This window comes from Pangasianodon hypophthalmus, chromosome 3 (genome assembly GCF_027358585.1).
Source record: "Pangasianodon hypophthalmus isolate fPanHyp1 chromosome 3, fPanHyp1.pri, whole genome shotgun sequence".
Lineage (NCBI taxonomy): Eukaryota > Metazoa > Chordata > Actinopteri > Siluriformes > Pangasiidae > Pangasianodon > Pangasianodon hypophthalmus.
Genome location: NC_069712.1, coordinates 14980181 through 14997952, shown reverse-complemented (window position 1 = coordinate 14997952; position 17772 = coordinate 14980181). Strand labels below are relative to the sequence as shown.

Sequence of the window (17772 nt, the reverse complement as noted above, 5' to 3'; positions counted from 1 at the left end):
GGATTTTGGATTAAACTGGGCTAAAACCATACCTTTCGACTGTTTATCAGTCATTCATGGATTCCCCCCAAATTTTTAACTTCCTTGACATTTATTTTGAAGATCTCTAGTCTAATTTTGTATATATATATATTATATATATATATATATATATATATATATATATATATATATATATATATATATGTGTGTGTGTGTATATATGTATATGTGTATGTATGTATGTATATATATATATATATATATATATATATATATATATATATATATATATATATTTATTTGTATTTCTTCATGCACCTGTTCTGTATATTCTAATGTAAAAATGTACTGATATTGCCACGTTGTTTGTACATGGCTAATTGCTTAATAAAATAATAATAAAAACCTCTAGTCTAATTTCAACGTTAAGATATTTATACACTTCTCTAACCAGCTTTTCTCACTGCTGCACTCTAGTGATTCATTTGCGAAGGAGTCGACTCTTTGAGCATGCACAAAAATATTTATGCAGGGATTTTTACTCATTTGTAATACCTTACTGGTACAACAAATACATTAAACACATACGTTAAATACATTGATTTTACAAATTCATTCCATAGTATTGTTATTTTGTCATATAGAAGGTAGTGTAACATTTTATTAAACAATTTCAGCCATAGACAAAGAATAATAATCGCTGCTTAAAATAACGCAAACTTTCCCCGGTTTATAAACAAATATGGTAACGGGCCACTTGGGAGCCGAAAGAGTCGACTCTTAATGGTGAATTGAGCCAAATCAGCTGACTCACTGAAATGAGCCGAAGTTCCCATCACTAGCTACTGTATTCAACTGCGCGAGCACACGGCTGCACTAGCCACGCCCCCTTAACAGGGCCTGAGCGGGAGAGAACTTAAGCTTTTCTTCTGATTGGCTGCAGAATAGTAACGTCACCTTCATTCAATCAATCGTAACTCCTTCACTGCTGGAAGAGCTATGTTGCTCACCTGAAATATATGTTACATAATATCAGTCCGTATGAGTGCAGTTTTGACCCCGTGATATTGTCTATTTCTCAATAAGAGCCCTTTAAAAGGATGATTATGTGTTTATTACAGAACACGTTCAGAACTATTTGCACACCAGCAAACTGACTTAACTGTCATTCATTTGAAGGCAGGATAGCTACTTAAGGTATGTTTTTAGCTTGCTAGCTACATTTTCCTCAGGTCTTCAGTCGACCCAGTCACAAAACTAGAGAATTAATATTAAACTGTTAAAGAAAGTAAAGAAGGTAATAAAGCTCTGCTAGGTCCTGCCTGAATCTCCTGCACCATCAACACAATTAATATTATAGTTCTAAAAGGACTCACCAGTAGCCTAATTGCCAGCTATGATCTTAGCTTGTTAAATATTTCATCTCTTTCATTACTTTTACTCGTTACTACCATTTATGTAGCATTTGGCATTACAGAAAAGAAGAAGTAGCCATTAGAAGATGGGTAAATGACGTGTGTTCTGAGATGCTTTTCTGCTCACCACAGTTGTACAGAGTGCTTATTTGAGCCTTTCTATCAGCTTGAGCCAGTCTGGCCATTCTCCGTTGTTCTCTCTCATCAACAAGGCATTTCCATCTGCAGAACTGCCACTCACTGGATATTTCTTCTTTATTGCACCATTCTGAGTAAACTCTAGAGACTGTTGTCTATGAAAATCCCAGGAGATCAGCAGTTATAGAAATACTCAAACCAGCCTGTCTGGCACCAAAAATCATTCCATGGTCAAAATCACTGAGATCACATTTTTCCCCCATTCTGATCGTTGATGTGAACATTACCTGAAGCTGCTGGCTCGTAGCTGCATTCCACTGCTGCCACGTGACTGGCTGATTAGATAACTGGATGAATGAGTAGGTGTACCGGTGTTCCTAATAAAGTGGTCAGTGAGTATAATTCTGACTCTTGGGATCGATATTAGCAAGGAACTTATACTTCCCCTGAATGAGGCTGCAGCTGACCACCATCTTATCTATGTTGAATTTCAGATGAATACAAATTCTAACACTATATCCTGCTGACATAAGAAATGTGTAGTTACACCATTCAGCTGCAACACTCACTATGAACTATGCAGTGTGATAGATTCCAGCTTGTGCTGTTAAATATATCCCTAAGATCTGCCTTGCAGTGTAGCACCTTTCATGTGAAAAAAAACAATAATTAGAACATCCATCCCTTGGTACAATGAACAACTACACATCCTCAAGCAAATCTACCAACAGTGTAAAAGAAGATGGTAGAAAAATAAGCTGGTCTTCTGAAAAAGCATGATGAGAATCTCTAAATAACAGATTCAGCAGCACTGCTATGCAAAATGGAAGCCTGTGTAAAAGACATTAAATATCAAACGAATACATCTTCCTTCTTCTAAATTCTTGCAAAACAAAAATACCGATGTTGGGTCTTTAAAGAAGCTTCAGCAATGACTACAAAATCCTGCTCATGACATTTAAATCTCTGAATGGTTTCAGAAGACTACTGTTAATCCCAAGGATCAGTTGGAGCTCAGCTAGTGGAAGATGTTTTTCTTACACTGCCTTTTAAACTCTGGAATAGTGTTGCAGACATTAGGCATGGTAGTTCATTAACTGTTAAATGTTTAAAATGTATTTTTTTTTTAGATATTTTAAAAATATTGTTTAAGTTGGCCTATTCTTCTTCTGAGGACTTATTTTGTTTTCAGGATTCACAGTAATTCTCATAGATTTATAGTTAATTAATTTGTGATTTACATTTAATTTATCATTTGGCTTTATCATTTGCTTGTTTTGACCTTCTACTCCTTTGTATGTAAAGTATTTTGATGTTTTGATCTCAAAATAAAAAGCACTTTATAAATAAAGATTATTATTATCATTATTGTATCACTTTAAAGACCTTCACTTGTTCACTCCACATAGGAAAACTTAAATATGACATACCACACCATTATTTACCATAATTACCATGAAGACTAGGGTTCCCTGGTGTTCTAGTGGCTAAAGATGCTCTCACCACTGCGGCTGGGTTCGATTCCTGGGTAGGGAACCAACCCAGCCATTGGAAGTGTAGTCTCAGTGCCAGTCCCAAGCCCAGATAAAATGGGAGGGTTGCATCAGGAAGGGCATCCGGTGTATAAAAAAAAAAAAAAAAAAACTGTGCCAAATCAAACATGCAGACCAATGATCCGCTGTGGCGACCCCTAACGGGAGCAGCCGAAGGAACATAAATAACAACAACCATGATGACTAGAAATTGTCACTACATCATAAGAAAGAAATAACTCACAATTAGCTAGTTATCTTGCCTTAATGCCTTGCAACTATTCATATCCACCAAAAAAAAACAACAACTCCACTTTGGCGTGACCTTACATACTCCTAACCAATGTAGTCAGTGATTTTGGTGGAACCAGATAACTGAAACTGGCTTTTTTGAACCTGAACATGAAAGAAAATGCAACTTTTAATGTATCCTCCAAAGCCACGTCCCCAAAACGCACTCACATTCTAGCCTAAAATGCCTGAATACTAGTGCAAAGAGTGCAATGAGTGACAGAAGAGATACGTGGTTGGTTTGATGTTGGTGTTTCACATAATTTTTGGCTCTTGTTTATGGAGCCTGGGTTGCCACAATGACCCAACCTTCTTCTATGTGAAGAATTCATGAACAGCCAGGGGTGGAAAAAGTACTGAGAAATTATACTTAAGTGAAAGTGTAAATAAAATGTCTTAATGTTACTCAATTAAAAGTGGAAGTATCGAGCCAAAAATGTGGTAAAGTGAAAATTAAAAAGTTGCTATTTTTCAATGCACTCAAGTATTAAAGAATGAAAAGTAAATGTTTTTAACTGATAAAATTGTTATTGTCATGTTTTCATGTAAAAGGTTACTTTTATTGCTTATCTAAAGCTGTTAGAAGATGATTCTTATTTTAAAAGCAACTATGTTGTTTTGCCTGAAAACCTAAACCAGTCTCTGTATGTTTGCTGGTCACATGCATGGCTAATGCTACATAGTTTACTAATGAATTAATCAGAATTAAAATATCCTGTAAGTAATCAAGATTTTCCATTAGACAGAATTTGACTTGCTGCCTAGCCAATTACATAGCATGACATTAGCAAAAAAAAATAATAATCTAACTTAGTTACATATAAACAGTTAATGTGAGCAAATTAGCAAATCTCAGCATGCATTTGATTCATATTAGCTGGACTTTATACCTTCTAAGGAGACAAAGAAGACACTTTGTACTGAGGTAGGGCCAGAACTCTAGCTCAGATAGCTATAACTCCACTGTGTAGTGTGAAAAGGTCACTGCAGATGGTGAACTGACACGATTCTTGGAAATGTTTTAAACATTGATAAAGTTGCTTGGATGCTGAACTGAAATGATTGGATGAGCCCATTCAATTGATATATAGCCTAGTGTATAGTGATATACTGTATAGTGTATACAGTCATTGGCTGGATGAGAGAAGAGATGAGAGAAGAGACCTACTACTATTAAAAAAAGATAAGGAGAAAAAAAAGTTTTATCGGAAATATCTTTTTTTTTTTTAAAAAAAGAGTTCGAATAGTATTCAATCTCAGCAATAGGCTAGTCAAGTATAAATACGTCAAAATAATACTTAAGTATAGTAACGGAGTACAAACGTGAACAGCTGCCAGAATGTCACCAAATATCGCGAGACCTCACCTTGTCGTTACTTTTTCAGTAATATCCTAAGTGTTTAATACGTTATGATTTTCCTAAAGGAATCAGAAAACCAGTTAATCAGTAGTATAGGTAACTGTCCTACATGGATTTTTTTTTCTATAACAACAGGATATGACTGGTTTTACATGAAGTGCTTGTGACAGTCGAGGTTTCCAGGGATCGACAGGGTTCAGTGAAAGTTTAATGAGGAACTAACACATCGATGGGCGGTGATCTTCACTAACGGCACAGTGATGCTGCTCACCGCCACCATTGCGCTTGTGTGCACGTCGCTTGGGAAGTCCTGCGTCCTGTCCAATAGAAATAATGCGTGAGTATCGCACGGCTTGTTTATAAAGCGCAGTCTGCTAGCAGCGGGAGGAATGCAGGTAGAGGCGCGGGAGGCAGACTGAAGGCGGAGGTGGCGGAGGAGGACAGAAGCGCGGAGAGGTGGCGTCAATGGGAAATCTGATGGGCGCTCTGAGGTACAAGGAGCCGAGCACCGTGGAGGAATGCGACTCGACGTGGGAGACGGACTCGGAGAGCGATCAGTATCCGGGAGGAGAGCAGGACAGCGGGCTGTCCGAGTCCATCGCGGCTCCAGAGTCAGGGCAGTGTGGAGAGGACCGAGACGGCTTTCCTCAGGTAAACTGTCCAACAATCAATCCTCCACCATCTGACAGAAAGCAAACAAAGAAGCTCCGAGCACAGCGGGGTTCATCACCTTCATCCCTGCCAGCCTGGGAAACGGAGCTCTGCGTGCGTGTGCGTGCGTGTGTGTGTGTGTGGAAGTGTAGGCGATCACTGCTACTGGAATGAATTGTTCCTGGTGGCCTCATTTCGTATTTTGTCACTCCGTCTTTAAAATGCGACATGAAAGAGGAGGGAAAACGCGAGCCATTTGCCGTTTCACGCTGTGCCCTTTCAGGAGGAAGTCTCCGATAAGCGAGGGCAGTGTAGCCATTCATTCCGAATAAAATAGCAAAAATAAAAAAGAGAGGGACTGTATGAAGAGGACACTTTATTGCGGTATAATCCGTGTGTCCTGCTGTTGCGGGGATTCAAAGCAGCTCGCGCTATTTATAGCATCTACACACTGATCTGCTCCAGTTTACTACAGTGTTGTTTATTTCATTCCACTTGCTTTTCTTGGTGGGCGCTGTGATGCTGAAACCTTGAGGTTTTCCTGGTTTTTAGAAACAGTGACTTTGTGACCTATTAAATCTGACCCAGTTTCATGTTCTCATGTCTCCTAAATGTCTTTCATTTTCTTCCATTTTATATACAGCACCCAGCTGCTCACCTGCTCTCACAGTCTAAAGGCCCAAAGACTAATCCAGTAATGCTTTATCATGACCACACTGTGATCTTTGTACTTAATGCTTCTTTTATCTACCATCAAATATAACAATATATCAAAATGTATGAACACAGGTCCCATTTTCCTCTAAAAGTGTATACAGACAGCGTACATTTGTTTCATGTGCAACACTAAACTGTTCTCCAGTAAACATATTCATATTTGTAAAGAAAATTTATATTTTACTTATTTGAATTCGTCAGCTGAATAAATGATTCAAGGTAGGCCAAGGTCTATTAAGCGAATGAGACTTCAGTGTATATATAGTTGTCCCTTCCTTGGACATTTGAATAGACTTTACTCACACACACACACACACACACACACACACAAAACATTAGCATCCTGACATGCTACAAGATATATTTTAGTTGACAGAACAATAGTTGCAACATTTACAGGTTTGATTTTAAAGTCAAAAAGGTCCGGAGTGTGATCCAAAATAAAAACAAGTTAAGAAAGTGAAAGATTAACCCAGGTGTTTGCTGATGTGTGAAGTAGATAAAATTTCCCACATTTGAAGAAGACCATATCACTCGTGCGCAGCGTAACAAAAAAGGTTATTTACCATGTTACAGCTACCTACTTTTATAATAATAATAATAATAATAATAATAATAATAAAAACTTTATACACTTTTATATAGCAATTTAAAAAGGCCTGTCAAGGCGTCCTTTTTGGCCACATGCTGCTATCTGCATTATCCACACAATCTGGTTAGACTATTGCATTTTGAGATAGAGAGTAAATGAGGATCAAGAAAGGGGAAAACCTAAAAAATGTACAGGAATGCATATATGGAGCTTCAACCAAATGTTCGTATTCAATCAGTGCATCTTCTGAATCTCAGTGGAATCATGCACTAATAGTTCAGCTCATGAGCAGACTCATTCATACATTCTTTATGCCTGTTTTACTTTTTTTTCTTTCTCTCCTACACAGTTTAATGACATGGCTGAGTCATCCACTAAGATGAAAAGAAGCTTTTATGCTGCCAAGGACCTGTACAAGTACCGCCATAGTTATCCGGTAAAATTTTCACCCACTCTCTTCACTGTTTTTCCAAGCCATAGCGCTGTACTCTGAAATGGATGCTCTTTTAATGGCTTTTTACTTTTTTGAGTGTCATATTTTTTCATATACTGTAACTTTGTTGATGTATTACAGCAGGAAAAAATGGAGTGAAAGTCAGTAGATTACAGTAGGGGACACTTTGAGTATCCTGTTGTTTGTTGCATGTTTTGTGTCAGGTTTAAAACACAGGAAATAACTTTAGTATCCAAATGAGAGATGCATAACCTCCTCACTCCATAGTTCATAATTTTCATAATGAGTTCATATTAGCCTGAGGACACTTTCTTTATCACTGAGAGACTCTTTCTTTATCCCCCCTCTTCTCTCCTCATTTCCGTGTTTTTCTCTTCACCTAGAATTACAAGGAGCCTCGGCTGAGAAATGAGTACCGCAATCTGAGATTCTACCTGAATAAGATTCCTCTGGTCCCAGATGGTAAGAGTGTGTGTATGCTTCTGTAAGTCACTCTGGATAAGGGTATATGTTAAATGCTGTAAATGTAAAATGTACACACTTACCTATTTGTCTTCTTGGTGTTTCTGTACATTGCCAGTTTATCAGAACTAAAAAAGATCTTTATTTTTCATACCCTCTGTAACTAAAAAGCTGTAATACACTTTTTTAATTTATTCTTTTTTACAAGTGTATTCTGTTTCCTGCCTCGAGGTAGCAGTTGTTCTTGTTTCATACTAATTAGGATTCATAGAAGGTTCAACCTCATGTGTGAAATATGCTTTATGTCACTATGTGAGAGGATCATTATGTGAAAGAGTTCGCTGTAGGAGAGTCAGTATGTTCGCTGTTAGCAAGAAGAATCTACAGCATGCAGTGTTAAAAGGTGGATTAATATGTTTTGGGGTGTCTGTTAAAGTTTATTATTCAGCTTTAACTTTGGCATTCTATCTGACTTCACCCTTCTGGAAAAATCCTGTGTGAGCTCCATGAAAATTATATAGGTATTCAGTTTTAAATCCCATGGGGAATTGGCACTTTAATATGGGATGTTAATGGTAGCTCATAGTACCTTAGTACGTTACTTATCATCTCACAATTTAATTGTTTCTATGGGTACCCATTGTGACATGATCAGTGGCTATTTTCTATGGGGTTACGGTTGATTTTTTTAGACGTTAATGTGAAATATATAGACAAATTAAGAGAAAAGCTGATATAGTGTCTTAGTAAGGTGTTAGGCCAACACGAGCCACCACACCTACTTCAAAGTGCCATAGCATGGATTCTACAAGTCTCTGAAACTATACTGGCAGGATGGACACCACTCTTTCAAAAGATATTTCCTCAGTTGGTGTTTTTATGATGGTGATGTAGAGTGTAGTCTAAAATATTGTTCCAAAATCCTCTGTAGTCATTCATTTGGGTTTATATCTGATGACTGCAAAGGCCATAGCATATGATTTACCTTATTTACATTACTTCATGTCTTGTCGATGGGGCAGAGTCAACCTGGAAGAGACCATCCCCATCAGGTTTGAAATATTTCTTCATAGGATTAAGGTGATTAGTCAGAAGAACTTTACTGATTTGCAGTGACCTTTCCCTCTAAGGAGGCAAGTGGACCCAAACTATGCCAACCCTTTCCATTCCTTTAATTTGTCACCTGTCTTTTCACCTGACCATTCTGTCTTTAGTAGCACTTTAGATGTCTTTCGTGGCAGGCTAAAAGGGAGCATGAGGAATTTTTATGTAGCCCCATATATAGTATACCTAGGGTTAGAGTTAGGGTTGGTATACCTCATGATTTCCTATAAATGCACTACAGTATCTCATGGTGGATCCCATGAGTTTGAATGGTGTTCCTGCAGTGACCCATGAACCCCAATGGTAACCCCTGTATTCCACTGCAAATTCCATAAGAACAGTGACATTCCTGTAACCCTTAATCAGAACATTTGAGTATAATTTTGCAAGAAGGTTGCTAGTGTTTTGATTGCAAGGTTGCATGTGTCATCATGATAAGCACTCACAAATCATTTCTATTGTGGTTTATGGCAAATGCATTCACAGTTGTGCTGTGAAAAATGACTATTCAAATCTGTGCACTGTGTATGCAAAACCTTTTGAAAACATTTTGAATCTCAAACTCTGAGCCTGTGGTATAGATCTATCACACAGTGCAAACAGTCATAGCGGTACATAAAACCACATCAGTTGCACATCTGAGTGAGTGATGAAACAGCCTGTGTTGAGCACTCTCAGGAGGCTCATCTCATGCACAGTTAAAAACAATGCGCTTGACATTTTCCTCCTTCCTCAATGTCTTTAGGCAGACTTTGTCTCTGCAAGGTGGTTTTCAGCTGAGGAACCAATGATCAAAAATTGATTATAAAGTGAACCACATAGGAGCTGGAGAAAAGAGTGGACACAAACACATCCACACAGACATGGTCATAAAGCACTGGGATGTTTTTAGACAGCTATACTTGCATGATTAGGTCTCCCTTGTCTTTTCATGGCATTACTTGCATCTTTTATTGCATTTCATTTCTCATTTCATGCATGAAGGACTGCTTTGACATTTAGGCAGTGTTCCTTTGTGCTGCACAGCAGGTAGCATCCAGGGTACCAGGTTCAGTTTTAGGTTTAGGTAACTGTCTGTACAGAGCTTCACGTGTTCTCCTTCTGACCATGTGGGTTTTCTCTGGGTTCTCCAGTTTCCTCCAACTTTACAAAAATACAGGCATACCATCCAGAGTGTATTTCGTGGCCAGTGTTCCTGGCATAGGCTCTGGATCCATCACGACCTTGACCATGACAAAGCAGTTACTGAAGATGAATGAATGTTTGTGATTTGAAGTATGCTGCCTGCCCATATATTATGTTTCCTTTGACACATGATACAGTAAAGGTTTGTATCTGTCCCTGCAGGAATCTATGTTGAAGAGATCCTCACCAAATGGAAGGGTGACTACGACAAACTTGAGCACAATCACACATATATACAATGGTAAAGTCAAGCCTCCAACATTCTTTTTCTGTCTCATACTGCATTTACCAGTGACTTTCTGTTTGATGCTTGGGCAGCAGTGGTCCCCGGTTCAATCCTGAGCTCAGATTACTCTCTGTGTGGTGTTTTGCATATTTCCCCACCTCCATGTAGATTTCCTCTGGGTTCTCTTGTTTCCTCCTGCTTTCTAAAAACATGCCAGTAGGTGGATTGGCTTTGCTAAATTGATGGACTGGCGTCCCTTGCAGGGTGTATTCCTGCCTCGCACGCAGTGTTCCTGGGATAGGCTGCAGATTCACTACAGTTACTGAGGATCAATGAATGACTGATACTTCAGAAAGTTGTATCCAAAATGTTAAAATAAGTTTTTAATTTGTTCATAAGAAAATCGAAATGGAAATGCTAAAGAGAAAAAAGCTAAATAACACAGGTGAGAAGGTTTGCCTACGAATAGAGAGACAACAGGATAAAGGCGTTCATTTTTAGGATTAATTATAGTGTGTGTTCCAGTCCGGCTGATGCCCTGATTATCACACAGTTAACATTTTACTTTGCTGAGATTTACTTGAAATTTCTAATAAACCTTTGGATAAATGTTCAGTGTGATCTGAGGCCTACTGGGTGACAGGTTTGGTGTTTGGCTGAAAGCTCCGTGGCCCTGCAGGAATCAGCAGAACGAAATCAGACCTCACACGTATGCTAGCAACTTTACCACCACTACCCCCACTCTCTCACACTCTCACTTTCTCACACGTTTACCTGACAAAACTAAGGACTATTTGCATAATGTCAATTAGCAAGTTCAGAAACATAAATGTAGATGAATTGCTAGTGTTGAGTTAATAAGAAATGGCAGCCTAGTGACGCAGGCAACCAGCCAGAACTGCTTGTCCTGTTTGGGAGAAAGGAGTGACAGAAGTAGAAGGGTGGCAAGACAGAGCAGAAATGAGCCTAGGGCTGAGGGTGCATTTTCTGTTTCATGGCAGCAGTGCAGGGCATCAAGTAGCTGACAGAGAGGCAGTTTGCCCTTTCTTATGTCCTCTCATTTTCTGCACCTCCTTTGTCCTGATAAAAGACACTCATGGCCATTCTAGCAGAATTTATTAGAGCTGAGAGCAAGCTTCTCAGTGCTTCCATCAACTAGAAACAGAAGACGAAACAGAATAAGTCCTGTGATTACACTGTGATTGTAATTTTGTAGCTTTGCTAAAACGATTCGGAAAGACTTTTTACTCTATTCTGTTGTAGTCTTCTTTACACATGAGAATAATGCAATAACTTCTGTCCATTATTGCAGGCTTTTCCCTCTCAGGGAACAAGGCCTCAATTTCTATGCCCATGAACTCACTCAGGATGAGATTAAGGTAAAGGCTAAAGTTTAAAACTTTTTGATCTCTCTGATCATGAGATGAAGGCTTTAAAATTTTACATTAAGTGTAGTTGGTTTTTGGTGTATTAGGGGAGACAATGCTTGATCAATAACAGAATGATTCTCTGATATCGTGAACAGGAATTCCAGAACACTCAAGAAGCCAAGCGGCGCTTCGTGCTGGCGTACGCTATCATGTTGGACTTCTTTGGGATCAAGCTCCTAGATAAGAATGGAAACGTAGCCCGTGCTGAAAACTGGAAAGATCGTTTCCAGCACCTGAATGAGTGAGATCTGGATCTAGACTCTTTTTCTACAAACTTTTGTTGCATTTTCTCCAGGGTTCCTGAATATTTTGAGGAATTCAAAATATTCCTCAAAATAACCAGGATTTGAGATTGGGTGTTTTCAGGTTCTGGAATTTTCCTGAATGAGAACAACAGTTCTTAGACAAATTTGTAGCTTGATGTTCCTCCACATTGCAGGGACAGTGACTGTTATACAGGCGGGTTCATAAGTATTCGGACAGTGACAAAATTTTGTGGCTGTACAAAATTTGTAATTTTGCATCTGTACACCACCACGATGGATTTGAAATGAAGCAATCAATATGTGAGTGAAGTGTAGACTTTCAGCTTTAATTCAAGGGGTTTAACAAAAATATTGCATTAATCGTTTAGGGATTACAGCCATTTCTTTTACATTGTCCCACCATTTTCACAGGCTCAAAAGTAATTGGACAATCTAACATAATTAATAAATGTAAGGATTATTTTTAATCTTTGGATGCAAATCCTTTGCAGTCAGTGACTGCCTGAAGTCTGGAACCCATGGACATCACCAAATACTGAGTCCCATGAGATGCTTTGCCAGGCCTTTACTGCAGCTGCCTTCAGTTGCCGCTTGTTTTGGGGTCTTTCTGCCTTCAGTTTTGTCTTCAGTACGTGAAAAACATGCTCAGTTGGGTTGAGGTCAGGTGACTGAATCAGCCATTTAAGAACATTCCATTCCAATCCATTTTTGCCTTAAGAAGCTCTTGGGTTGCTTCTATGGTATCTTTTGGGTCATTATCCATCTGTACTGTGAAGAGCCGCCCTATCAGATGAGCAGCAGTTGACTGAATCTGAGCAGAAAGTATAGCTCTATACACTTCAGAATTCTGTTCTCGAGTGTTACATCTTGAGGTAAACCCTCTGTATTTACATTTACATGAAGGCGTCTCTTGATTTTAGACTTTGGCCATGAAAGTGAGACTCGAGAGTGTTCTTGACTTAGCTAGATGTTGTGAAGGGGTATTTCTTCACCAAGGAAAGAATTCTGATCATCCACTTTAGTTGTCTTCTGTGGTCTTCCAGGCCTTTTGGTGTTGTTGAGCTTGCCAGTGCATTCCTTCTTTTTAAGAGTGTACCAAATAGTTGACTTGGCCACTCCTAATGTTTCTGCGATCTCTCAGATAGTTCTGTTTTGTTTTTCAGCCTAATGAAGGCCTCCTTCACTTCCATCGTCACCTCTTTGGACAGCATATTGAGAGTTCCCATGAACAGCTACCAAATGCAAATTCTACAGTTGGAATCAACTCCAGACCTTTTATCTCCTTAATTTTTCATGAAATAATGAGGAAACATGCCACACCTGGCCATTAAACTGCTTGTCAGTCAATTGTCCAATTACTTTTGAGCCTGTGAAAATGGAGGAACTCTGAAAGTCTACACTTCAATCTTGCTTCATTTCAAATCCATTGTGGTGGTGTACAGAGGGAAAATTACCAAAATTGTGTCACTGTCCAAACTCTTATGGACCCCACTGTATAATGCAGCTTGCCGTGAGTTGTACACCAGATATTTTTGACTCACGACTTGTGTAAAAACAGTCACTGATCGAAAACAATCTTAACTGAACACTAGTTTTTAAAAATACAAAATGAGAGAGAATTTCCTCCTGTAACACGCATTTGATCAGGAATGATGAGTACAGAGCACTAAAGAGGTTCTAGACACTAACATTATTCTTGGTTACTATGGTGGAAACATGCCTAAAGTTCCTGAAAAACATCATGTATTCCTGTAAAGGTCTCATGGTGGAAACACTTTCTGTGCAGGGTTTGGGCTTCCACTCTGCTTCACTCCCATTTTCTTGGCTCCTCTCCTTTCTTTTATTAAACCTTTCCCTCCACCACTACAAGGTACTCTGTGTATCCTGCACCACCCCCACCCCATCCCCGAGGCCTCGCTCACATTTTCTCACTATTCTTGCTGACAAAGCTGAGAGGAGTATTTGCATAATATCAATTAGCAAGTTTAAAAACACGAGCATGTGTAGATGGATCATTGATTTTGTTAATTGAGTTGAAAATGCAAATGAGTGTACAGTGTGTGCAGTTCTCCACATGACCTTCCCTGTCCAGACCTTGACTTAGCATTCATGCTATTCCTGTCCCACAGTTAGTTTTGTTCTACATGTAAGTATGTAGTCTTTCTCCTGCTATGTTTTGCTGTGTTTGGTGTGCTTAGAATCTGTGTGATTGCATAATTACAGAGTATCAGCAGCTTGCTCTTGTTCATCCTCAGTGTCATTGAGACTGACTCTGTACCCTCCCATTACTGTCACACTCAGTGTGCAGAGAAGTGGGTCAGACACTCAGAGTGGAATCCCTAGCCCTCAACAATCACTTTACAGAGATCTCAGAGTTATGTGGTCTGTTATCATGGCCTTTAGCCATGCAAAGTTCATGAGCTGCCTACATCGGATAAGGTCCAAATTAGGTCATATTAAGTTTAAAACTGCCAATCAACCAAAGGGTTCTTGTTTCTCACACACAGGTCTCAGCACAACTATCTGCGGATCACACGCATCCTGAAGAGCCTGGGCGAGCTGGGCTTCGAGAGCTACAAGCTGCCTCTGGTGCACCTGCTGCTGGAGGAGGCTCTGGTGCAGGGCACACTGGCTAACATGCGCCACAGTGCGCTCGAGTACTTTGTCTACACACTGCGAAAGCACAGTGAGAGACGTGCACTGCTGCGCTTCGCCCAGCGCCACTACCAACCTCCTGAGAACTTCATCTGGGGGCCTCCAAAGAGGAGAGGCTCCCCTGGAACAAGGGCGAGCAGAATGGAGTCCCCCCTGGACAGGAGTGTAAGAATAACTAGAGCTCTAAAGCAGGGGAGTACAAACAGCCCTGATGAAGAGATAGAAGGGGTGGACAGGAGGGAAGTAGGGGAGTGGAAAACAACAAAGTTATCTAGGAGCCATCAGCAGGGTAGGGGAGACACAGAGGAATACATTGAAACTGTACCTCTTTGAGAATTTTGGAATGGGGGATTGAGAAAATGAGCCTGATATTAGGACTGACAGTGTTGGGGATTAGTAATGGGTGTGGCTCAAAGCAATATTATTCCTTGTCTTGGCCTTCAGTGAATAGCAATGAGATATTTGTTACTCTTTGGCTTTTTTGTAAATCTGTAACTAAATACCAATTTTCATTTTGTTTACTTTGAGGCTTAAAATATCAGCTGATGATTTTCTACTCTACTGCTAACCCTGCCTCAATCTGTTACACTTCTTGAACAATCTTTAGCACACAGAAGTGTAGATGTGAATTATTACCTAACTTGATTGTGAGTGTGTTGCACCTTTGCCTATCCAGTCTTCCTCTGTGAAATATTGTGGAGCTTAGATAGACTCCAGGCTTTAACTGAGCCTTTTGAGCCTTAGTCTTAGAGCTGAGTGAGGTTTATTTGTATAGAAACATAACTATGACTATCAAAGTTAAAATGGCTAGAATGTGTTAACACAATGCATTTTATAACATCACCCTTTTAAAAAAATGCTTTTAATGCATTTTCCTAGTGTTATCATTTGCCTTGTTATAATTGAATACTGATGTACACCATTAAAAAAAAATAGAAATAGAGACTACTGGACGTCAGTGTATAATTATAATTACCTTGGGAGAAAATTGAGGTAAATTGAGGAAAATTGGAAAATTCAAAAAGATAAATAATAAAAAGAGAAAGAGCACTGTGCAGAAGTGTGTGAGGAAAGCCGGAGATCATTAAAGAGAAACTTAGCACACTTAGTACAGATTGTGCCAGCTGCATTTTGAACACCTACCCTGCACTCAGTGTCTGTGACACACAGAACAGTGCGTTTTGGTTCCAGCCAATTGTTGAAAGATTCTTTAAACACAGTCTTCTAGTTGCTGATCTAGAAAAGCATGACATTGAAATGTGGAAATTATGAAATAATTACAACCAGCTACAAAAATGTGTCTAATTGTGATTATTTTTTTTATTCATTTGACAGCCCTAGTAGGAACATATCACTTTAATGAGTAGCATATTTTAAATATCACTATTTGTTAGCACTATTATGTGAGTGTAATCCAGAGTTTGTGCAGTGTCTTATATCAAGTGCCTCAATTTTTAGTCAGTGTGTGGCTGAGTTAGCCCACATCAGTAAGGACAATCAGAAATGAGGTCACTGACCTCTGAGAGAGAAATAATTGTGCTTTGATATGTGAAATGTTGAATATATGAATTCTCTTATCTAACTACACATACAAAAACTGTGTTGTGCTCCAGTGTATACTCACCAGATTATGGGCTAACATGAAAGTATGTGCATGTGTGTATGTTTGAATTTCTGCCTGCACTTTCTATTTCTATGTTTCTATGACAAGCACACAGAGGAGTAAGGAAGGATTACAGTTTGTACACCCCTTTCTTTCTCACCCTCTTCTCTCTTTGTGTGTGTATGCACGTCTTGTTGGTACATACTTCCTAGTGCATCCTCTCACACAGGTAGCGGCGAGAACATAGCCATCTGTTTCCTGGACTCCCTCTGCAGTAACTCAAATTCAAAAGGACTGCAGCATGGGCAGAGCAAATACTTCTCAACGCAACCCTAGGATTCTTATTTTTAATGTTTTCTGTAAAGTTACTTATGTGGATTCAGTACTGACATATCTCTCTTTATGTGAGGCACTATAAATGTGTTTTATAATGTTTTGTACAAGAAAATGTGACATTTTGGAGGGCTCTTCTTGTGAACTATTGTATTAAACTTGCAGCTATTTCTGGAAATTGATATAGTATGTGATGTTTGATAATGCCACTCTTGTATTTAAAAACAGGATCTGAGAAACTGATTTTTTTATTACTGGGGTCCAAGCACTTTGAGAATAGTATTGTTTTTACATTTTTTTTTTATTATTATCAATCTGGTTTTCTGCTGAAACATAATGTGGAGCAGAGCTCATAAGCACTAAAACAATACAATTTAGCAGTGGCAGTCTTTTCCCTACTACTCTGTCCAGTGAGGAGGTCCCCATTGAAAATAGTGTTTTATCTTTTGGCCCTTATCTCATAAATTCTTTTCTCTTATTCCTTGGAACATTATCATCCAACTGGGAAAACCTTGATCTAATTTGCATACCAATCCTACAAACTAGTCCTAGTTTTTTGCATGATCCTCAAGAAGTTGGTGTTTTAAGCTCAGTAATTATTTGAAAAGTGGCTGCAACTGATCAGATGTTTTAGCAGGCAAAAAAAAAAAATCTCAAGAAAGCTTTGTCTGATTGTGACCAAACATAATCCACATATAATCCACATAGTCTGGTGTGTAGACTAATCAGTGCAGGTTCTCTGTGAGATCACATAAACTTCAAGATGAGAAGTGTGTACTCTGTAACTTCCAACTGTATTTATGTATTGCTCTAAAATGTACACACATATGTAGGTTTACATTAACTTGATGATTACTGAGATTAAAATCCTCATCCTGTCATAAGGTCCCTTCAGCTAGACATATTTACTGTGTATGTAGGTATCGGTAGAAGCATTACCACTGCCTCTACTTGTACATCTCACCTATGTAGGTGTCTTGCACACACACCTCAGTTCTGTCTCCTCAACACTATTATGTATGGTTTTCATTCCTGACTCCAGCATACATTGTGGGATTGTGGAAAGCTTGTTAATACTGCATTCAGGGGTAAAGTGACTTCTCCACTGCTTGAAATTTATCTGATGTAGTTGAGAATTCTTTGGGGGAGGGGTAGTTTGCCACAGTAAGCATGGTCAGTGAAGTATTGAGTTAAGTGAATTAGATAAACCCGAGTGCTCCTGCAGAGTGGAGTGTGCACTTGGGTGTGCTAAGCAGTAAAATGAGCTGATTGGGAGTGACAGAATGAGGCAGCAGCCTGATATTCTAATGGTCTCGGGTGTAGAACGGATACGCTGATTCCCGCTGACTCACTGACCAGGTGTATGTGTGTTTATG

The 17772-nt window shown here is 39.0% G+C and overlaps 1 protein-coding gene across 2 annotated transcripts; it reads left to right on the top strand.

The window, feature by feature from the left end:
- Positions 1-4715: 4715 nt before the first annotated feature.
- On the top strand, positions 4716-16574 carry ogfrl1 (opioid growth factor receptor-like 1). Of its 2 annotated transcripts, XM_026942516.3 has the most exons (7): positions 4727-5369; positions 7028-7114; positions 7516-7594; positions 10046-10124; positions 11422-11488; positions 11635-11780; positions 14313-16574. In XM_026942516.3, the coding sequence occupies exons 1-7, from the start codon at positions 5184-5186 to the stop codon at positions 14791-14793; spliced, it is 1125 nt and encodes a 374-aa protein (XP_026798317.1). In that variant the 5' UTR covers positions 4727-5183; the 3' UTR covers positions 14794-16574. The 2 variants fall into 2 exon arrangements, with proteins under 2 accessions (XP_026798326.1, XP_026798317.1); XM_026942525.3 differs by lacking the exons at positions 11422-11488; positions 11635-11780 and having other exon boundaries at positions 4716-5369.
- Positions 16575-17772: the final 1198 nt, after the last annotated feature.